This window comes from Cottoperca gobio, chromosome 19, assembly GCF_900634415.1.
Source record: "Cottoperca gobio chromosome 19, fCotGob3.1, whole genome shotgun sequence".
Classification (NCBI taxonomy): domain Eukaryota; kingdom Metazoa; phylum Chordata; class Actinopteri; order Perciformes; family Bovichtidae; genus Cottoperca; species Cottoperca gobio.
In genome coordinates, this window is record NC_041373.1 from 15,946,360 (window position 1) to 15,969,474 (window position 23,115).

A 23,115-nucleotide genomic window follows, 5' to 3' on the forward strand; every position below is an offset into this window, starting at 1 on the left:
ACAACATCGTTGGGAAGAATACAGACAAGAAACAAACACGTTGTATTTTACAAGTCGTTTAATTAATTTCAACTAGTTTTATTTTCAATAATTTGCTTATATCCTAAACTAAGTTCTAACAAAGAAGTAAAAATCTACGTTTCAGAGTGACAAAATAGTTATATAAATATGAATTAAATAGTGAGCAGACATTTGAGCACTGGAAATCCAATAAATCAGAACATGTGGTATATGCGTTTTTAAATTACACAATAGCTAATCTAGCAGTTTTCTCCTGCTGAGGAAAATCTGAATGTACATAGATCCAACCGATGTTTTCCTTTCAATATTTACAGAGAGAGCTCTGAGATTAACGCGCACCACGAATACCAGGCTGTGATTGTGATCGATGACAGCGGAGTGAGAGCCTGTTTGGTGCCACAGGGAGATCAGATGGAGAACATTGTAAAAAAATAAGTTTGAACTCAAAAGTACATGTGTCGTTTTACATGTAGGCTACCATGGCATATGAAAATATGTTACGGTAAGATCTTCTAAATCATTACAGTTAATACGTGTAAGATTTTAAATAATGGAGGAAAATGGCAAATTGTCGTGGGTTTTTTTTTTTCTTCTTCCAAGGCTAGTGTCAGTATACTGAATCTGATGCCACTGCACTCGATACAATGATAAGACAAAATGACATGTTCATGCACTGAAACAATACTTTCAGCATATTGCTTAAATATTACGACCTGCAAACTAACTGAGGTGAACTAACGAACAGCCGACGCGTCGCCCGCCGACACCCCGACAGACGACGGCCGTCGGCTGCATTATTATAGACTTCCTGTCCTCCTTAGGCTACAAGTGTCTCATCTACAAATGTGCAAATATAACTCTGAAAACAACAAACTGCAGAAAAACGACTGGTAACTACAAAGTAAAACCTTAAAATTAATGCTTCATTCATTCTATTTGTCTTACAATTGATAAGTATCTGTGATTACAGTGTATTCTCTACAATTAAGCTGCATGAGGCATTAAGTAGCAGTTGCTAGGTAGGCAGGGCTTTCCATGAGGTAATTTCATACTTCTGACCAGTGCCAAACATATTCATACATGAAATGTAATGTATAAGGCATAAAGAAAATCTAATTTCAGATTGTTATTAAAAAAAAACAAAAAACAAAAGCCATGTGTTCCCTTTTGCAAGATTTCTGATTTGTGAAAAGAAACCACTTCAGGAACAACCTGGCAAAAAAATAAAATAAAGAATAACCCAGAGAATCAATAATTGCACATTTCTCACAGAGCATAAAGTGGTTCATGAACACGACAGTGAAGATGAAACTGGTTCTTCCTCGTGAATCCATAAAGCCGTAGTACGTTTGTAGTAATACTCGCGCTTGGCAGAAAATGTTGGCAAAGTTTTGGCCACATGTTTGTTTGAAAACACACATTTGTTCCATTTGATTCATATAAAGCATTTGTGGGGGGGACGAAAAAATGTACGGGCACAAAAAAAAGGAACCAACTTCACCTCACTGTCGCAATACTTGTGTTATCGGCTGCTTTAAGACGTTTAACTGCGACTGAGGAGATTTTTAAATGATGTAACGGACAATATAAAATCAACACTGTGCTTTACGGTACACGACACACACACACACACACACACACAGCCAGAGGAGGTTTGTTCACATTAAACTGCTACAACTGACTGACATTTTAGGCACTGGCACTTCAACATAACTGATGCTTCTGAAAGGTTCAAGATGGACCATAATTCCCAGCGTGTACTGCATGTGCGGCCGCAGCTCACCGTTGGGAGTGACTTGGACAACGGTTACTTGAGCTAACTTATAAGTGTTGAAATGGCACGAGTGGAATCGAAATGCTCAGTTGTGAAACTGATTATCTACAATGTTTCGCACGTCAGGGTTAGTTCCTTTTGAAGGTTGATCCTGAGTGCTGCCAATAATGCTTGGCTCATTCATTCCTGCTTGTTGTTGTAACTGAGGACTAATAAGTAACTACAAACCGACTGATGACGTTCCTTAAAGGCTACATGAGTTTTAGAAGACAGAATTGTTTTTTTTTTTACAACATTCATAAAAAGCTTTTTCTAAAATATGCACATAAAATAAACAGGAATAAATTAATAAAAACATCAATTTTTTTTAAGCATACAATGTGACTTGACGTTACTATTATTAGCAGTTTGACTATTTACTTGATAATATGATTTTAGAAAATCACTTTGCCAATGGCCTTTGGAGGTATTTGACTTAATAACGACAGGCTTGCCCCTATGTGTAATCCAAAAGGAAAGTGAGCTGTCCTTTCGACAACTAACAAAAGGATTCAGAGATAAATATAGTTTGTATATTTAGTATATTTAGTTTCCTAAGGAACTTACAGAGGCACTGAACACAATTATACATAGCAAGAGAGGAGAGATCACCGTTACAAGAACAGTACTGTCTTACAAAAACATGTCAGTTTTCCTACATGGACCTGGGCTGCACTTCTCTGTTCACTTTGGTTGGTTGGTTTGTCATTGAGGAATGAGCGGGGGGGGGGGGGGACTAATCATTTTCATCAGCCGCCTTGTATTCTGGGATCCTGTGTATTCATGGAAAACATTCAGGCCTTATTAAAAAGCTGACCGATAAACCCTCTGAAGACTTTTGCGCCACCGTCTGTCGTGGAGGTAAGACTGGAAGTCAGTAATGAAATGTGCATGCTTCTATCAGAACCATGGAGCACTTTCTGAAAAAAATAATGTTTTACAATTTTTGATAGAGGGATGAATAACAAATAAATAAGAGGACCGCCTGTCCTCTTCTCTAACAGGCTCTAGCCCGTCTTCAAAGGAAAGACCCCATGTCCAAGTCCATAAACGCGTTAGCATCCATGCTAAAAGAGGAGTCGTAGGTCTGGCTGTTCTGGTGCATCTTCTGATGGTGCCGCAGGTTGGACTTGCTGGAAAAGCTCTTGTCGCACAGCAGGCAGGCGAAAGGCTTCTCTTTGGTGTGGATTCGTCGGTGACATATGAGCTGCGTGGACACGCGGAACGCCTTCCCGCACTCCAGACACTGGTAGCGCTTTGGCTCCGTATGAATGCGCCGGTGGTTCTTGAGAGCCATCAGGTTGGTGAACTCCTTCTGGCAGATGGAGCAGAAGAAGGAGCCCGTCTTGTGGCTGTTCTTGTGGTTGAGGAGGGAGCCGGCGTGGCGGTAAGTGCGGCCGCAGTGCTCGCACACGTGGCTCTTCTCCTCTGTGCCGGCAGACTCGTTACTCATCTGTGAATTAGTGACGCTTCCTGGAATATGGGACAAAGGTGGTGGAACCGGCTTGTGCATCCCGTCCATCCCCATGCTCGGATCTATTCCAGAGTCCCAGCAGATGTTGTCATCTACAGGTTCGTCCACGCCTTGTTGATAGGGGTCCTGAGCCCCGTGGTGCATGTCCTGGTGCTGCTGGTAGCTGGCTGTGTTGGGAAAGCTCTGCTGGCAGGGGCTGCAGACCACAGACCGCTCCTTTGAGTGCACATCCATGTGGCTCTGCAGGTGTGCCACCAGACAGAAGGTCTTGCCACACTCGGGGCAGCAGTGACGCCTCATCTGGGAGTGTATCTGTAGAGTGAGAGGGTCAGGAAATGTCTGGAGACACAAGGAACAGTGGTGGAGGTTTTCGGAGTGTGTCTTTTTATGGTTGAGGAGAGAGCCAGCGTGGCGGTAGGAGCGCCCACACAGGTCACACCTGCAGCGGGGATATGTTCATATTCAATGCCTGATATTACACTTTAACTTAAATCACTTTACACAACCGTGAACTCTTTATCAGCCTGCAACTTACTAGGGCTGTACCGAATGGCATTTTCCGTACATTCAAAGCTTCTATTGAGGTTTTCGAAAGAAGCTTTGAATATTTGTCGACATATTTTATAACGTCATCATCCTAAAAAAAACTACAAATTCCTCAATTTGAATAAAGAGGTGGATCAGATGAAATGATGATGATTTTGTCCTTAAATCTTTTTTTTTTTAATCAACTTTCTTAAATGATTATAACTCGTCAGTGCGTGCGGCAAGCAGGAGAGCAAACTGCAGTTAAATGTCAGATTTATTGAAGACTAAACGGCAATAAATATAAATGGAACCAGAATATTTCGTTAGAGGAAAACATGTCTTTTAACATTTGAACTTCACAACGCTCTGGAGTTATTGCAGTCCTACGCAGCCTACAGAGGACACTAATTCTACAAATAGAACGATTTTAATAATGTTAGCGTGGCCTAATCTTTATCTGCAACTGTGCAGAAATACCAGGTTTAAACAGAATAAACACCGCCAACAGGAAGTTCAACGTTAACATTATTAATGAAGTCTCAAACTATTTGGTACAGCCCGACAAATGACTTAGAATATTATTTAACCATCATTATTATTAAAAAGATATTATACTTTTAAAACAGCCTGAACATATTTGAGGCTGATACCAATACTTAAAACGGTTGGCTGATATGTTTTTTATTTTTTTATATTAAAACATACACAAATATTGTTGATAAGGATCATTTTAATTAATAAAAAAATTAATGTTTTACAACTCACATGAAGCACTTGTCTCCCCTCTCTGACTGCTGGACTCCGGCACTCGGGGAGTTCTCCTGACCTCTGCGGCAGCGGTGCCTCTTCAGGCCAGACCTGCCCTGGAAGCTCTTTCCGCACGCAGAGCACCTGAAGTGACTCGCCACCCGGTTGTGGACCCTCTGGTGGTTGTGCAGGATACTGGCGAGGCGGAAGGCCTTTCCGCATGTGAGACACACATACTTCTTCTTTTGTGTGTGGATGCGTGTGTGATTGCGTAAAGCCATGGGGTTAGTGAAGGGCTTGGAGCAGAAGGTGCAGCTGAAGTGTCCGGTCTTGTGGGTGTTTTTGTGGTTCAGGAGTGAGCCTGCATGGCGGTAGCTGCGATTACATATGTTGCACGTGAAAGGCCGCTCCGCTTTAATTAGAGACACATTTGTTTGTGCAGCACTGCTGCCTGATGGTGCATCACAGGTGTGGGCTGTCAGTTGGTCAACAGAGACAAAGGCCTTCTTACATTCCTTACACTTAAGGGCTCTAGATTTGAGGCCCCTCCTGGCCCTGGCCCCCTCCTTTCTGAGGTCTGCACAAACGTGGGCTAATAGCTGCTTCTTTCCCCTAAAGCCTTTTCCACAGTTTTGGCAAGAGTGTTTTTTAAAAGCAAAGTGAGTACGCAAGTGGTTCTTCATTGCTAGTTGATTGGGGTAAGTGTTGTTACAAACAGAACAGTAATATTCACCTGTTTTATGGGAGTTTCTGTGGTTGACCAGACTTCCTGCGTGTCGATACGTACGTCCACACTGATCACATGCGAAAGGCCGTTGGTCACCTGTGTCCTCCGATTTGACTGAAGTCTCACACTTTGTCTGTCTTCTCTTCCCTCCAGGCAGTTGCTTGCAGCGTCGAGAAGAGGTAAAAGCCTGATTGGCATTTGAAGTTAAGGTCTGCGTGTCTCCATCTGACTTGGTCCCATTCATCTGCATGAGGGCCTGGATCTGGTTGTTGAGATCCTGGATTTTGGCTTGGTTCTCTTTGTGCCTTTTCAGGTGATTCACTAGCTGCTTCTGAATTTTGAAGGCTTTCCCACACTCATTGCAAGAATGCCTGTGGGAGGAGACAAGGCATATTGGTAATTCTGTGTTAAGCAAAACAGGGAGCCTTGATGACAAAAGACACAAAAACAGAGACTCTAAAAAGGAAACTCTTAGCATCTTAGGTTTAACAATCATTCGGAATTTCCAACATGCAATAACAGTTTGCAACATGAGTGAAACACTTAAGACGTGTACATGTATTAATGAGTATTAATTAGTGCATTCCTGCTGGAACTAACCTCTTAATATCAAAGTGGGACCGTTGATGGTTTTTAAGGGCCAGCAGGTTGTAGAAGCGCTTTTGGCAGACGAGGCATCTGAACACACCCGTTTTGTGGGACTTTTTGTGGTTAAGGAGGGAGCCTGCGTGTCTGTATGAACGCCCACACTGATCACACTTGTACTGACGATCTTCCGTATCAACAGTCTCTTTGACGCGACTCGTGTCTTCATGCTGAGCAACATCATTCACTTTCATTTCCTCTTTACCATGTGACGACTTACCGATCCCGTCAGCTGTGCAGCCATGGCTCTTAAGATGATGGTAGCCGGAGCAGAAGATGCCACAGCTGCCGCAGATGATACTCTGAACTTCTTCCTTGCCTCCAGACACACCACTGTTGTTCATATGTAAATGATTTACACCGTCCACCTGGTCCTTGTGTAGAAGCTGATGAGTGATCAAGTCTTGCCTATTGGCAAAACTTTCCCCACATGTGCTACAGATCATCATCTCTCCGGGATCATCATCTTTCACCTCTTCATGGGAGGACATGGAGGAGGGCCCTGAGCTCGCAGGTGTACTATGGGACTGTGTGTGCCCACGGAGATGGCTCCTGAGAGCCCTCATGCTGGTGTAGCTGTTTCTGCATATAGAGCACTGATAAAGATCTCCATCATCATCCTCCTCCTCGTCAGCGTTATCACCTTCTCCTCCACCATTCAGCTGATCACTTCTCATATTGTCATGGAAGTTCTGTTCAAAGTAACTTTGGTCGTGGCTATCATTCAGACCCTGGAACTCTACATTACTCCCTGGATTTCCAACGGCACAGTGACCATTACTGTCCTGGAAATTTATAACGCTGTCATAATCACTGCTAGTAGTGTCATGATGCTGCTGTAGCAGTGGGCAACTGTGCGACTTAATCCCTGCAATGTCTGCAAATGTCTCACCGCAGTCTGCACACATGTGCCTCTGCATCAGGTGTTCATTGTGAGGTAGATGCTCAGTCATATCTTGGGAAAAGTCCTGATTAAACTGCTCATGGTACAAAGCTTCATTGCTGTGGTCGACTCCATTCTCCTGATCCAAACCAAGCTCGGGGAGAATGCCATCCTCTTCCTCGTCTTGAGAGGAGAAGGAGCCCTGTTGGTTATCCAGAGTTAGAGGCTCTGAGGAGAGCCAGTCTCCCTCGGTGTTGAGGCCAAAAGATGAAGACTGAGCTTTGTGGAGACGAAGATGACTTTTGAGAGCGGCCAGGTGAGGATAACTCTTTCTGCAGATGGAACATTGGTAAATCCCGACCTGATGGGACCTTTTGTGGTTGATGAGGCTCCCGGAGTGTCGGTAGCTTTTACCGCAGATTTGACACTTGAAGGGACGCTCGTCAGAATCTACAGTTGAAGTCTCTTCCATTTCAGTTGCATCGTCGGTGTCAAGCGTCAGGGAAGGATTGAGAATACTTGTGTTTATGACTGGGGGTTCTCCCTGAGTGCTATTGGAAGGTGGTGTTTGATTGTTGGAGCAGTCCGAGTATACGTGGCCGTTACTTCTAATCTGCTCCTGATCAAAGCCTCCATGATTCTCTATTGATGATACTGAGGGAATGTTATTTATTGGAGATGCATAAAAATTTGACTCAGGCGAAGCAATACTGTTGTCATACGATATATTGTGACTCTCAGACAAGGTATCTTGAAGCCCAAATGACATAGATGAAGAGTTATGCATTTGGATGTGTTCCTGGAACTCTTCATCATTGGGAAATAGAACCTGACACAAATGGCAGAAGTTTACTGGAGCATCTTGGCTCTGAGGTGAAAACTGGTCCATTGGTGTGCCTGTGTATGACCCACCCATTGAATCTGGGTCCGTCCCGCTTCTTCCCTTGTGAGTTCTCTGGTGGCTGTAGAGGGCGGCCATGTTATTGAACAGTTTGAAACACACTGTGCACTCAAACATTCCCACTTGGTGAGTCTTTTTATGATTGGTCAGGCTTCGATGGTGTATGTACGACTTGTCACACAAATCACATCTGAAAGGTCGATTTGCTGAATCATCAGAGGTCTCGGATTGTGAATTATCAACAACCTCCGCCTTGTACTCAGCGGGGCTATTTTCTGTAGAAATCCCCACACTGGCCGACTGCTCACTGGGATCATGTGGGGAATCATCTTCAATTTCTTGACTATCTTCCTGTGTGGGATATTCCATGTCTACCTTCCTATACGACTTCTCCTTTACTCGCCTGGCCAGATGAACCCTCTCATGTGTAGTCAGCTGTGTTGCCAGACGAAAACTTTTCCCACATTCGTCACAGGAGTACTTTTTCTGTGAAGTGTGGCTCCGAAGATGACTCTTCAGCGCCAGAGAGTTAGAGTTTTCTTTACCACAGACGTTGCATTGAAAAGAACCCACTTCGTGAGTCTTTTTGTGGTTAGCTAGGCTACCAGCATGCCTATAACCACGTCCACATGCATCACATTTAAATTTGCGTTCTTCCTCTTCCTGAAGGTGAGCATCCATGTGCTCGAGCAGTCTGGGCATATTGGGACATACCATGTAACATTGTTTGCAAGGAAAACCAGTTGTCCTGCCAGGGTCTTGCAATGCCATTACAAGATGACGATTCAATGAAGTGCACCAGACACAGAGTGTATGAATACGCAGGAGGGAAATGCATTAGATGCCTTTATTGTCTGTATACGTAGAGGATAGATCTTTACAATAAGGTCCAAGGAGGGTCGAGGGAGGTAAAACGGCAGAAGATGTTGAGAACCAGTTCCAAACGATTAGGAGAGTGACTTGAATTTAGGAGAAGCAGGAAAATTGAGCTGTTAAAGACAGAAGAGATGCCAGTTAGAGCAGTGGTAAATACAAAAACAATTTATGGAACAGGGTTCAGTTTTATGCAATGAGTCATGTACACATTATAGGAAACTACAAATCACGCAATATAATAATAATATTATATATATATACATATACATATACATATATATATATATATATATATATATACATACATACATACATATATATATACATACATACATATATACACACACACACACACACACACACACACATATATATATATATAGTTTGTTCTTCAAACAATTATTCTAGTGTTTATGCCTCACAAGGGTTGATCCCTGGTTTAAAGATGTAAAAGTGAATACATCAAGAAACCAGCCACGGTATGTTATTTTATATAGGTTACATAACTATTTAGTGTTATACAGACAGACCTATACACTACAGTGAGTACTAAATTACCAACATTTGCCTGAATCTAAAATCTGAATAATGTATTCTTACTAATCTCAAAATAGGGACACTTTCTTAGTAACACCTATCAAATTTGTATTTGTATTATTATTTATACTTTATTCCTTTTTTTTTTGTTCAATTATCTATTGTATAAACCACAACACAACTGAAAAAAAACCCGGAATATAACTTTAAAGGTAGCAGAAACTGAAATAAGAGCCAAGTAAAAAAAATTAAATGCGATGTAGTATGATATAGATATGATGACATTTATATTCGGGCTACAACATCTTATGGGTCACATAATTAAGTTTAACACCGGCAGTAGGTAACCAGCATCATACACTTATTAAGTTGAATGCAGTTAGTTAGAAACGGTGCCATGACATGTTTTGCTACATCTCTGCATCAGCAGGCTAACTCAACTAGCTATGTCAATAAACCGGGAAACGCCTCTCTACGGATGTATTGCCACTACTCACACCAATTTTCTCCCGACATTATAAACAAAACCAGAATGAACTTACACGCCATCAGGTTATAATGAAGAGCGGACAGGTTAGCTATGGTTACATTTGTATAACAGTCGGCAAACGTTAGCGCGCTACCAGCTAGCATCATCGTGGCTAGCTAAACAAACATTGCACCAAAAAGCCAAGAAGTCGTTTCAAACGCTGAATCAAAACGTCGCCAAGTGAGTTAAATTAAATACCTGCAGCAGTGCTGATTCAACGCCAGCCTTCGAAGAGTTATTTTCATCCATTATTTCAAAAAGGTTATTTTTGTGTAAAGGGCAACCCCCTTTTTTCCAATTGTCTTTTTTTCTTCCATCCCCATTTCCACATTGCTCTTGTTGCTAGGGAACAGGAAATGTGCAGCAGAGAAATACTTCCCTCTCGAAACGTAACAAGAAGGGCTAAAAGTTGAGTTAACAGTTAATTACATTTGTGGCGACGTCAGCGTTTAGTAATAACAAAACAAACATTAAACTCAAAGAAAAAAAACAAGAACTTAAATGTTGATCCCGCTATTCTGCTGCTGGTTTTCGTAAAAAACACGTAAATCACATTAGCTGCTTCTGACAGCTAATGTAGGTTAGCTTACGTAGCGGACTCTGCCATTGACTTGTGAACATTGTAAATTATCTTCGCGTCAGCTTGGCACGCATGTTTCCATTATGACAGATAACATGCTAGCTTTATTGGAACCACAGGGATTTACCAGGGGGGTTCTCATACATCTATTATGTGCCTTATCTTGATATTTTTACCATTATACGCATTAAAATGTTGCACACTTGGCTTGCAGAGAGCTTTCGTCATCATGGTCCTAGAGCCGTCCCCCGCCCTGCAGCCAGTCAACAGCAATCACTGTGTCTCAATGTAAATGCAGCCGTGTACCGAGACGCTTTCCAGGCTTTCGACCAGCTATTAATGTCCTAATTCAGGTAAGAAAGACCTTTGTTTCTCAAATGCACACAAGACTGAAACGCAGCTAATGTTAGCATAATCCATCCCGCATAATCACAGTCATGATGATGACGACACTGTCGAGTGAATTGCTGCAGCCGGTCCTAAAGCCAGCCATTTTGAGTTAGGTAAAGTGTTTAGCGAGAGAGCTAGCGAAAATTAATACGTACATATCGTATCCGGTTCCTTACACCATAGCACTGACTCGTGATCTTTGATCTTCGTCTCGTGTCGGGCACATGTCAGTCATTCAGACACAGTGATCTCTGTCATTGCGTCGCCAACTTCCTCTGGCATGAAAGCGGTTAGCTTATTGTCCCTGAGGTCCTAATGCCAGCCATTTTGTGATTTAATGCACTCCCACATATTTCTATTATTATGTTGTTATACAAATTGTTTTCCAGTCCACTCTCACTGACGATCAGCATCATAATTTATATCTGTCTTAGGACTTTGATGTCTGTGTAAAGAATATTCCTGTCTCGTATCCTTATGCTGCTAATGATCTGTTTATTTACATAATTATTACAAAGATGTTTTTGTATAATCTCTTTGCGGATATAAAGATGGCCTCTCCTCAGCCTGGCAGCCCACCTCTTGCAGAGCAGTGCACCCCTCCTGCACAGGATGAAGAGAGCCAACAAGAGGAAGAGCTGGTGAAGGATCAGCCTGCAAAAAAACGTGGCAGAGGCAGGCCACCAAAAGCCAAACCTTCCTTTAAATGCTCTGCATGCACGGAGGCTTTCAGGAGTCTGTCAGCGCTGCGGAGCCACAAGCTTTCGTCACATGTAAAGGACCGTCAGCAGCAACACTCGTGCTCTCAGTGTACTAAAACATTCTCGAGCAAGGCTCAACTCTCAAAGCATGAGCGTACACACTCGGCCCAGCGCCCCTTTCAGTGTCCCGACTGTCACAAGGCTTACAAGACACCAACAGAGCTACGCAACCATAGCCGCTCTCACACCGGGGAGAAACCATTTGTATGCACAGAGTGTGGTAAAGCCTTTATGCAAGCTATATGCCTGAGGATCCATATGACACAGCACAGTGGAGAGCGTCCCTACTCTTGCCGCCAGTGCTCGAAGAGCTACCCCACCCTGTCTAAACTGAAGGTGCACATGCGCTCTCACACGGGAGAAAAGCCATACTTCTGTGCTGAGTGCGGTAAGAGTTTTGCCGATCCCTCTGTGTTCCGAAAACACAGGAGGAACCACCAAGGCCATCGGCCGTACGCTTGCGATGAGTGCGGGAAAACGTACACGGAGCTGAAGGACCTGAAAAATCACGAGCGCTCGCACACTGGAGAAAAACCATTCCTGTGCTCAGACTGTGGCAAAGCCTTCTCCCGCTCCTCCTCCTTGGCTTGCCATCAGCGCATTCACTCCCAGAATAAACCCTATCAGTGTGAGCAGTGTGGTAAAGGCTTCACTCAGCTCTCCTCCTATCAGTCTCATCTCCGCACTCACTCTGGCGAGAAGCCGTTCCTCTGCCCTCAGTGTGGCAAGATGTTTTCTGACCCTTCCAGTTTCCGCCGCCACCAACGAGCCCACTTGGGTTTCAAGCCATACCCCTGTGATAAGTGCTCCAAAAGATTCCGGCAGCCGGCTGATCTGGCCGTGCACGAGCGTGTTCACTCTGGAGAGCGGCCTTATAAATGCCAGAGCTGTGACAAGGCCTTTGTAGCATCATGGGATCTGCGGCGCCACATGCTGGTCCACACAGGTCTTCGTCCCTTTTCTTGCACTGAGTGTGACAAGTCATTTGCAGAGCGCTCCAGCCTCAACAAGCACCGCCGTGTGCACTCTGGAGAGAGGCCTTTCAAATGTGAGGAGTGTTTGAAGTCATTCGTGGTGTCCTCAAGCCTGCGAAAACATGAGAGGACTCACCTAGCTGAGCAGTCTGAGCAGCAGCAGCAGCAGCAGCAGCAACAACAACAACAACAGCAACATGAGACAGAGACTGGGTCAGCCTCAGGCTTCACAGCCCACACAACTCTCCCTCAGTTCTCCTGTACTCACTGCGATGCTACATTTGGAAGCTGGGATGAAGTTCAGGCGCATGAGAATCTCCACTCCATCGACTCTACTCCTCCGACTGTTACCAAAATCGTGCCCACGGGCACACATGCCTGTGAAGCCTGCCAGATAGAGTTTGCACTGCTGGCAGACTTGCAGGAGCATGAGAGGCAGCATCCCAAACCGAGGCCTCATGTCTGCAACAGCTGTGGCAAAGGCTTCCTTAACAAATCTGGACTGCGTAAACACCAGAAGATCCACTCCACAAGCAAACCTCACAGCTGCCCACACTGTGGCAAAGCTTTCCTGTTTGCTGCCTACCTTCGCAAGCACTTACGGACTCATGCGGCCGCCACACAACTCAGTGACCTAAACATTATTCACACTGACCCGCTCCCTTCTCCTCCTCCCCCCAGTGAGGTTTCCTCCTCCACCGTTGAACCCAGCGCCATATCCCTGACAGTTCCAGTGACCGTACCTGTACCTGTGACTGCTTTTCAGTCTCTGCCAGAGTACTTAGTCAAAGAAGAGGGTCTTTAAGCTTTTTCTTTTTACCGTTTCGGAATCTTTATTCCACAAATATTTATCCAGTGGCCTTAAATCTTTTTCGATGATGGGTCTGATGAGGTGTTGCTTTTCGAAAAACCTTCAAAAAGGTCAAAATAGAGTCGACTTCATGTAAATGTATCAGCGCTTTGTCACAGTTTTGCGTTGTCATGATATTTGAAAGATGTTATGTATGATGCTCATGTTTTAAAATATATACTGTACTATAAGTAACCTACTATGAAATTATGTATTCTGTTATCTATTCATAAAAAATGTGGTGTTGCAAACATGTATGCTGATCACCTAGATGTTGTACATTCAGGTAAATGTCTTTTTTATAATGCTTTAAAAGAATTACAGCATGTGTTAAATTCTTTGAATTTACAGTGTGTGTAGAAACAAACAACTTTTACCTGTTTTACTTTGTAAATATTACTAATATTATAAAAGATTGTCGCGTAAAAAAAATAATGTCTGTGGCATTCCAAAACATTTAATTACCTTTTTTTTTATACCAATAAAATATGTGTAATGTGTAAAAAGTAGAAATGTTTTAGTCTTTTATTGGGGTTTCCTCGTGTGTGTGTGTGTGTGTGTGTGTGTGTGTGTGTGTGTGTGTGTGTCCAGAGCACGAGCATCAAACGTGAACGTGAAACCGTTACACATTTCCTGGCTGCATGCAACGCTATTACAGGTATCCTACTGCTACACACTTAATTACCATTAATGATCCCTAATGTACATTAAGAAACACTTCAGTCCATACGTACAGACAGCCGTATGCATTTGTGAATGCTTAAATACCAGTTTTCATGTTTAACGCTTCCCTAAAGTGTCCTCATGTGTAACTGCACTGCGAGCTCGATCCATTTAAAAGATGGAAGAAATCATTTATTGTACAGGGCAGAGAAAATGATAGACCTTGCAATATATTGATATTTATAACAACATTTAGAAACTGCATTTTCTTTCCTGTTGAAAAGACGAACTCCAGGCCAGGCGTGACGATGGCTGCCATAGTAACAGGCCTCGTCCCCCCCCATCCTGCGGACGCGCGGTGGGTGGACGCCTCCGCCACCTCGAAGTGTCGCTCTCTGTGGTTGGGCTTCCTGGTGATCCTCTTCCTGGCTGAGCTGCCCTTTTAGCAAACGGGAGGCTGACTTCACATGCAACGGCAGCAGGGATCTGCTTCAACAAACCTATGATGGTCCTCTACGTGCTGGTTATCCTCTCTGTCCGGTAGCTGGAGGTCCAGGTTGTTTCCACAGACAGAGGCACAGTAGGCTTTCACCTGCTCGGCATCAGCCTGCGTATTCTGATTGAAGCCTGGTTTGTGTATGTTTCCTGGAACCTGCCAGCGCTGAATAATGCCCCATGCTCAGCGTCACATGTTGAAACGCAGGTCTGGTGATGCTTCAGCTTCCATCTCAGGCAGGATTACTGTTAGTCTTATCCTGTATGTACTCCACTGCTCACTCCCTTTAGCAGCTTTTAAACATTAACACATAGAAACTGACGCTTTTTCTGTCAAGTTACATCTATTAAAACACAATTACATAATCAGAACTATATTAACAGTTGTGTTGGAGGTTTATGTGTTGTGAGATGTGTTTTGCTGACACACAAGGATCTAGGTGTTAGCTGCATGATGGCGTCTGAGTCAGTTATATATATTATTTAAATTATGAAATATTTGAGGGATATTCATTCGGCCAGATAGTCAAATGGCAGAATTTGTATCCGTTTCATTCATGACTGTGGAGGCTGACAGTTGGCTAGAGTTGATGTTTATTCTTCAGTGAGATGGACTTCCTGTTGCTGTGCTTCATGGTGTAGAGAAGTGCTGCACCAGCGTCTGTTAGAGACTAGTAGGAGGAGAATAAAAGAAAGAATTACCAGCAAGAAGTAAGCAAAGCACTAAACTGTGTCATTTATATATTACGTGAATTACCTGCGAGTCTGAATCGACGGATTGTCTCTGGAAATAAAAACACGAGTTAAGTTGAGTGTGCTGATTTGAGCCGATAAATAAACACTGTAGAAACTCACCCTTGTAAGGTTATGCATGTTGTTATATATTTGCTCCATGGTTTCAACCCATCCTTGGTACGTTTGATGGTCCTGTGCGCTGCGGTTATGCTCTCTGCAAACAGACAGACTCACTTTGTACAGTACAGCATCTGCAGCCTCAGAAAAACACTACATCTAGTCGATCCCAAGGAAATAAAAATTAGACGAGAAAAGCTTTGAATTAGAAAGATAATGTCCAACTGTTTGAGATTCACCTTGCACAATTGGACTTTTGTGTCTTTTCTTTTTTTTCTATGTGTATATCGATTTTTCCCACATCCCTCCTGTCACTCACATCGCTCTCTCGATCAGCTTCCTCTGCAGCTCTCCTTCCCTCCTGGCGTCGAGGAAGCGGCCTCTGACAGCCAGAGCGGCACTGGCCTGTGACGAGTTGAGCTGAATGATGGCCAGAGAGAGAGAGGACAGGGCCGTCGCACTGAGAAGGTGGGTCACACTTTCATCACAAGAGTGCTTCTCAACATTTACAGCTCCAGCTTTGCCATTATATTACTGTGCAAACACACACACACACACACACACACACACACACACACACACACACACACACACACACACACACACACACACACACACACACACACACACACACACACACACAGTGGGACTAAACGTTAGAATGGATGAGAGATGAGATTTACATGGTGCAATAATTCCTGCATGATGTGAAGGCTCCTGTATCTCAGCAACAGCCAGGCTTTGCCTAAAGGTTCCCTGAGATTGGAATGAAATAATACGCCTCGGCTCGTTGATTAAAGATGTCAGAAGATAATGGCTCGTTTGAGATTACGAGGAGGCCATAAGCATGCAAACAGCTCAGCGGTGTGATGTAATCTCAAAACACAAAAGTGAGAGAAGCTCTGTAATTATGGAAACATCATAATCACCTGTCGTCAGTAACTTCTCGCTCTGTGGTGATCGCTCTGAGCGCCGTCTGTCCCTTCCTCTGCCTGTACCGGATCTGCAGCTGGATGGACACGCGGCCACGAGAGGCTGGCACTGACACGGGAGAGAAGCAGATATGAATCAGCTTTAGTGTTTCTGGAGCGCTGAGAAAGTGCATGCTGATGTTTCACAAAGTACTCAAGTACAGTACTTGACATACATGTACTTTACTTGAATATTTCCGCTACTTCTACTTCAGGAAATATCTACATTCACATCACATGTACTGTCCCTTTAAGGAACTTCACGAGGCCCATCCAGGGGATTAAAGGATGAAGGCAATCTGCGGTGGCATAACTAAGTGTGGTGGCCACACATGTGTGCAGAATTAGAGTCTGCAGTGAGACAATGAATGCCTATCCAACCTGTCATTGGTGACATACTGCACTAGTTTTATTCTCACCTTCTGAGTCTTCTTCACTGGCTCCAAACTGGAAGGTGATCTCTGTATCTGGATCCACGTTCCCCACCTCTCTGGTGATTTTGTGCGTTGCCTCCCTCTCCCCTCTCATTTGCCTGGACCACAAGGAGAACATCAGTCAATGCTCGTTAATACTGTAAATTAAACTGCATCCATGTGCAGAGATATGAGTATTCAAAGGTAGATACGGTGCAGCTCTTACAGTGATCGGGGCAGCAGTAATGTGACGGTGCAATGTGTAGCAATCGTCCTGTTCTCAATTATCTGTTCAAACTCTGTGTGCAGCTTATTGGGGCTTGCAATCACCACCTAAAGGACACAACACACAGATAACCAGATCTAATGAGTGATATACGCAATTTAAAAAAAAACAAATGTCGGACAAATGTTGAAACACGTCTTACTTGCCCTGCGGCGCGATCAGCGAGTCTTCCCAGCTCATCCAGCCTGCAGTCTGTTCCCTCTATGGCCAGCACAGACACGGTCACACTGAAGGACATTTCAGTATGAACTTCATTACAGCACCAGACCAGCGTAGACCCCTCATTACTGCTAATATTAACACTATTACTAGTGGTATAGTTATGTGTGTTGCTGCAACAGCATGCAGATGCATGTTAATTGTCTCTTCAGCAGTTTAATATTTATTTTATAGCTTTTTCCATGCTTGACATTGAGGAGGAGATGTGCACCAACCCCTGATTGGCAGCATAATCCCCCAGATCCTGGTAGAAGATGGTGGATGAGAGGAGGGTGCGAGCGTCATTATCCTCCACCTCCAGATTCCCCAAATCTGTGTTGGCCTTCCCATCTGTACAGATGATCACCTACGAGGTCAGCAGGGATAGCAGGTTAGGATTGCTTTTAGACAACAGACGTATTGTGTTTAGACAATAGACAAATGGAGCCAGAAATGCTGACTCGGGTCTACACAGCCGTCATAAAGACTTTATGTTGTGCAGGAGCTTTGCTTAATCTATGCAGTGCTGTGGAAGTATTCAGATCCCAGATATTCAGATTAAAGCTGTCAGATAATTGTAATTATGTTAGTAAAAGTACAGTATTTAGTATAAGTGTGAGTACAAAGGGGCATGAAAAGAATGTGTACCTTATACTTAAGTACAGTACTTGAGTAAATACTAAGTTATATCCCACATGTACAAACATACAGATACATGGGTTGTGTCTTGTATATAAGACTAACCTACCTTGGACCCTGGTTGTCTCGAGGCTATTGCGATGGTGAGCAGAGCAGCCGGACCGAGAGCTGTTGTCCCACCGTCAGACAATCTTTCAACAAGAGGAAGTATTTCAAAGATAATGTTACTAATATGTAATACAATATAAAACATTAGCTTGTACACCAATCACTGCTCGTTTCCCTAACCCCATGACTTGTCTGTGTAAGTAGTCCCTGGTCTGGGAGAGTGGAGGTGGAGTGGGGAAACTGGCCGCAGCCTCTTTCAGGAAGGCGGTGTCAGTCAACTCGCCACCGCTCAGAGAATGTGACGTGAAGTTCTCATTTCCGTGCATCGTCACCTGGTAACACAGACGTTAGAGGAGAAGAGTAATAACTTAAAGCTGCAAGGGAGACGGGTTAGGATATCTGTGCTTTCACTCCTTATGTGAATATAACACGTGTATCTGAATTAAGTGTGTGTTTGTTTAGTTCTTCTTCTCTTTTTCTACATGTCTGTATGTGTTTGTGTGTGTGTGTGTTTATTTCTTTTATGTTAATTAATGTTTCCTTTTATCATAGGTTAGGTTTACTATCATTAGATGGATGTATGGATGTACCTGATGGTTGAAGGTGATGAGTCCCACTCGTATGTCAGGTTGTTGTTCACTTAGTCTCTGAACGCACTGCAACACGGCTTCCTGGACAAACTGGTTTGAAGACAATGATTTCTTATCACCGACAGCATCTTGCTAGATCTTTGGACCTGATGCTTTCATTTTGTAAGTGTTGATTATATAATGTAGTGTTACTTAGAGGGTTTGACCTGCAGTACTCGCATTGTGTTCATTTTCAGTCGTACAAATGAAAATGAGGGAAAACTCACTTGGAGACGGGATCTGTGGACAACTTGCTCTCCCTCCGACACCTTAAAACAGCAGAAATGGATCATTTGAAACATCAGCTGTCATAAGTCGCCTCACACGAAACAGATCAGTGTCAGGTTGTGTGGTTTTACCTGCGAGGTGATGCTCATGGAGCCTGAGATGTCGATGCAGAAGAGCAGCAGAGCGTCAGCAGCACACTGAGGCTTTTCATCAGGACAGAGTAAAAAGAGGTCGTCCTGGTGAGCACTTGGAGGACACGGTGGTATACTGGGAGGGCTGGTCGGCTCCAAAGGCTGACAGAAGTAACACTCATCGACCTGTTGTTCAGCATAGGGAGAGAACATTACTGGTGCTGAGAAACTTTACCAACGTTAACTGAGTTCTACGGAAGCTCTGAGAGGCAAGTGAGAAAAACAAACTGATTTTAAGGTCTGATTTCTCTCCTGCTGTAGTGATAACCAGGAGACTTATAGTTATTATGCACATTTGAAATCAATAGCTCTTAATCGTGCTGCTAATCAGTTTCAGAATGAAGGTCGAGTGAATTACAGCGTGTAATTACCACATTGTCATAGCCAGAGTCCTGCACAGAGCCGCACTGCGAGCAGGAGGGGGGTTCTCCTCGTGTTGTCTGCACTGGAAATATGCAAACATCACATCATCAGAAGCCGACATGACTGGAAATCAAACTAGATGGGCGATAATTACGTTTTTCGGTGATGATAAAAGTTTACTGACCTCTTTCCTCTGAGAGTAATTTTCCTAAACTGACCAGGAGCACGTTAGGGTTCCCCGGCAGAGGACTCTTATCTGCTGATCCTGAGTTGGGAACAGCAAGAGCATTAAACATAAGCACGAGTGGCAAAAAAACATTCATGATGATGAGTGTTAATCTTTTGACACCATGAGAGGGACAGTTACCTTTACTAGCATGTGATGGGATAAGTGGCGAGTCTGATTTGTGAGATGATGAGGGAGATGAGTGGGATGCAGGTATCACCAACAGGTACAACGGTGTTGACTTCATGAATGAAGGTCTCGGAGGAAGGAGTGGGACTAACGTTTGAGAGCAGAACAGAAGAAATCCATCCTTAATACTGTCTAATAAAAAATGTATGCAGCATGGAAAAGAAAGTTGTCTGTTTACCTGACGGCTGTGCCGGCACACTGGTAGTGTCGGCTGGCGGCTTCCACTCGACCCCCGTGCCTTCCGGCGCGGTGTATGAGTAGTTGGGGTCCCAGGGACTTGCGTTTAGATCTGGCTCATCTTTCGGGAGGTCGTAGGTAAATGTCTGACTGATGGTGTTGGAGGACCGGAGTGGCTGGCTGTAAGGAGACGACTGGCCGTTTGCTGCAGGTCTCATGTGCGGTGGAAGAAGAGCTGAGTAAAGCAGGAAGGAGCTGTGTGTTAAAGGAACATGTCACACAAATAATATAAACTGTTACTCATCTAGTAGGCTGCAGATCCTATGATTTACAAAAAAAATACATATGTTTCTTCTTACCTGTAGCGCGATCTATCAATCTAGATTGGTTTAGTGTGAGTTGCTGAGTGTTGTTGATATCGGTCGTAGAGATGGCGGCCTTCTCTAGAACATATTGGCCCTAGATGACACTTGGCTTGTTAATCATGACCTGGTTACTCAAGATGATCCACAGACCTTGTTGTGAGCAGTTTCATGTAGGAACTATTTCCTTTCTACCGAACTAAACCCTCCAACGACACGGCACGAGCCTCCCGTCCTTGTGTCGGCTTGGAGCATGCTTGCTTCTGTCCGGTGCTACGGTTGGCGGGACATTGCTGTTGAGTTTTCGCCTTGGCTCTTTGAGGACCACAAGCCGAGTGCCATCTAGTTTCATTATATGCGAGAGAAGGCGGATGTCTCTATGGCAGATATATAAAACACTAGACAACTCACACAACAAAAACAACTGTTTCTTTAAAGGGCAGTTCCACCAAATTGTCTCTCTTCTCTTTGTGGACGCACTAAGTCAATATGTTGGATTGTTACCCCTTGGATCCCTTAGTGGAGTGAATTGCTCCTTTAAAATATCAATTGCATCTAAGGTATTAATACTTAAGTACAGAAACTAAACTTGTTCAGCCATACAGTAGCATACATCCTGCCTCATTCACAGTACCTGTTTTTCGAGGAAGTGGCGTCTGCTGAGGAGTTATACTGTTGGAAGAAGCTGCCTCTGTTTTATTGTGGAATTTTGCATTTTCATAGAAAGGAGAAGGCTTCACAGCCGTCTTCACCTCCTTGCTCTTTTCCAACTGCTCAATAACCTTGGGGGTGAGTTGGAGGGATTTAGGTGATTTGGCTTCTGCAGAGTTTGTCGGAGGAGGAGGGGGAGGAATACGAGGACGGATCCGGTTCACACGAGGCAGAAGAGCTAAAAAACATAGATGTAAAATATATATATATATATATATATATAAAGTGGCTGTTAATTAAAGCACAGCTTCTTGCAAGAGAAATGTGAGAGCAGACAAAACAACTGGTGGCAGTGATGACCTTTGTGCTGTGAAGAAAATGTGACTCAGGTGGCAGATGGCTTTTACTGAGAGAAGCAAAGTATCTGAAAGGAATCTCTCCTTCTGAGATAGACAGGAGAGGTCGTGTGTGTGTGTGTGTGATGATTGCATAACACGTAACAGTACTTAACCAAACAACCAGTCACTCAGAAAGCTCAGATAAAAGGAAAAAGAACTTAAAGTACTTAAAGAAATGAGCAGTTATTTTGTGACGAGGTATCGGAATTTACTTCTTTAATCTTTCTCTCAACTTTTAGTTTATGACTTCATATATTTTTCCACCCTGCTAAGAATGGGCGTCACAGTAGGCGACGTGTTGGTGATACATGTAATGACTGCACAGTAAAGCTTTGTGTCTCTTTGGTGGATTTCTTCAAACTAGGCGAGTCAACAAAGAAGGTATTTGAATCTGAGACCGACTGTCACGACAGCTGCCTCAGTTGTTCTCCACTTCCCATTCCCACGTCCCCAGTCGCCTGCATTTCTACTGTATGAAGCTTTGCAGTCATTGCCGTTCTCCACCTGTCCATCAGACACCCTGGGACTCTGACGCCTACGTCCTCCCGCTCACCTGTGTCTTATTCTCCAAATCCCCTGTCAGTTTACACACCAGCTCCTTTTCCAAAGTCAAATTGTCAATTTGGCTTCTTGCCTTTGTTTTCCAGCTTCTTCTACCTGAACTCAAATCTTTACCTGCCTGTGTGCCTGTGCTCCTGATCTGTTGTATTGAGAGAACTAAACAGTAAAGTGGACAATGAAATTGGATGGCTGCAATGAAAGAAATCACACCTGAGCGCTTGAAGACATTGGGTTGTTGGCTGTTCTTCTGATTCACTGATGGCGACACATAAACAAATCCACAAGCAAATTCCATTGTGAGTCTACCGGCCTGTGAGAGAAAAGATATTACTTAACAAAACGTAACACCTAATAACACATTAAAGAGGATACAGTAACATCCTTAACACATGACACACATAATAAGAGTTCAGTCCAAAGTAATTACAGAACAATGTTGTTGTAGAAACGCTCCAATTAAAGAAACTTAATCCACACGATGCAGCCAACATGTATCTATTTAATCTGCAATATAGACAGAACACATTCTCTTAAAGTAAGCATATCCATGACGTACCTACACATGCAGAGTCCTTAAAATGCTTGTAACCATACTAATGACACCTTCCGAGGTCTGAACTGATTCAACTACTGTGTGACAGCTAGTCAGACATGTTGTCCAACAGGTTTCTTTCTGCTGTAGTACACCGGTTGGGCGGCTAGTCAGAGATTTATTGCATACTGCCCAACTCTAGTTAAACATTTCATGAATGTCAATAAAATGGGTGGAAGAATAGAAGCTGAATTGTGAAAGAGGGCAATAACATGTCAGAGGTCATAGTCATCGATTGCATTTCAAAGTAAAATAATATCCTAAACAGACTATCCTGTAAAATCCTTTCATGTAAACAGATCATGCTATTATGTTCCTCTTAATATACAGGATGTGTGTATTCATAATAATAATAATAGCATCTATAATGTAATATAATGTATATATTATTTGTATATATGTATATATGTATGTATATATATATATATATATATATATATATATATATATATATATATATATATATATATATATATATTACTATATGTATATATATATACTATCTATATAAATATATATATGTATTCATAATAATACTAATAATAGCATCTGTAATGTAATATAATGTATATATTATTTGTGTGTGTATATATATATATATATATATGTGTATATATATTAATATATATATATATATATATATATATATATATATATATATAATATTATATATAATATGATATATAT

At 43.0% G+C, this 23,115-nt stretch overlaps 3 protein-coding genes across 8 annotated transcripts; 1 reads left to right on the forward strand and 2 right to left on the reverse strand.

Annotated features, from left to right (window-relative positions):
• Positions 1-40: 40 nt before the first annotated feature.
• znf646 (zinc finger protein 646) lies at positions 41-10,892 on the reverse strand. 6 transcript variants are annotated; one of them, XM_029457207.1, is made up of 4 exons: positions 10,807-10,892; positions 5,911-8,728; positions 4,602-5,681; positions 41-3,747 (listed from the first exon to the last, which is right to left on the reverse strand). In XM_029457207.1, the coding sequence occupies exons 2-4, from the start codon at positions 8,508-8,510 to the stop codon at positions 2,853-2,855; spliced, it is 4,575 nt and encodes a 1,524-aa protein (XP_029313067.1). In that variant the 5' UTR covers positions 8,511-8,728; positions 10,807-10,892; the 3' UTR covers positions 41-2,852. The 6 variants fall into 6 exon arrangements, with proteins under 6 accessions (XP_029313067.1, XP_029313065.1, XP_029313066.1 ...); XM_029457205.1 differs by lacking the exon at positions 10,807-10,892 and adding an exon at positions 10,438-10,568; XM_029457206.1 differs by lacking the exon at positions 10,807-10,892 and adding an exon at positions 10,465-10,524.
• On the forward strand, positions 10,483-13,704 carry znf668 (zinc finger protein 668). Its single transcript, XM_029457210.1, has 2 exons — positions 10,483-10,614; positions 11,203-13,704. Exon 2 carries the CDS (start codon positions 11,203-11,205, stop codon positions 13,189-13,191), a length of 1,989 nt encoding a protein of 662 aa, XP_029313070.1. The 5' UTR covers positions 10,483-10,614; the 3' UTR covers positions 13,192-13,704.
• Positions 13,705-14,314: 610 nt separating this feature from the next.
• On the reverse strand, positions 14,315-22,183 carry LOC115024780 (circularly permutated Ras protein 1-like). Its single transcript, XM_029456618.1, has 20 exons — positions 22,047-22,183; positions 20,861-21,115; positions 19,866-20,099; positions 19,640-19,774; positions 19,457-19,537; positions 19,281-19,354; positions 18,850-19,035; positions 18,718-18,759; positions 18,452-18,541; positions 18,042-18,193; positions 17,863-17,944; positions 17,351-17,481; positions 17,059-17,143; positions 16,857-16,963; positions 16,638-16,749; positions 16,176-16,294; positions 15,566-15,706; positions 15,250-15,343; positions 15,152-15,178; positions 14,315-15,065 (listed from the first exon to the last, which is right to left on the reverse strand). The coding sequence occupies exons 1-20, from the start codon at positions 22,129-22,131 to the stop codon at positions 14,976-14,978; spliced, it is 2,322 nt and encodes a 773-aa protein (XP_029312478.1). The 5' UTR covers positions 22,132-22,183; the 3' UTR covers positions 14,315-14,975.
• Positions 22,184-23,115: the final 932 nt, after the last annotated feature.

Bases quoted from the DNA above. Each gene is read 5' to 3' on its own strand.
- LOC115024780 (XM_029456618.1), bottom strand. From the start codon at position 22,131: ATGGAATTTGCTTGTGGATTTGTTTATGTGTCGCCATCAGTGAATCAG. The intron at 17,945-18,041 runs GTTAGGGAAACG...TCTTGTTGAAAG, and splicing joins TTACACAGACAAGTCATGGG to ATTGTCTGACGGTGGGACAA. The intron at 17,144-17,350 runs GTTGGTGCACAT...AATGTCCTTCAG, and splicing joins GATTATGCTGCCAATCAGGG to TGTGACCGTGTCTGTGCTGG.
- znf646 (XM_029457207.1), bottom strand. From the start codon at position 8,510: ATGGCATTGCAAGACCCTGGCAGGACAACTGGTTTTCCTTGCAAACAA. The intron at 5,682-5,910 runs GTTAGTTCCAGC...CTCCTCCCACAG, and splicing joins TCCCACTTTGATATTAAGAG to GCATTCTTGCAATGAGTGTG. The intron at 3,748-4,601 runs GTGAGTTGTAAA...TCCCCGCTGCAG, and splicing joins AGGGGAGACAAGTGCTTCAT to GTGTGACCTGTGTGGGCGCT.
- znf668 (XM_029457210.1), top strand. From the start codon at position 11,203: ATGGCCTCTCCTCAGCCTGGCAGCCCACCTCTTGCAGAGCAGTGCACC.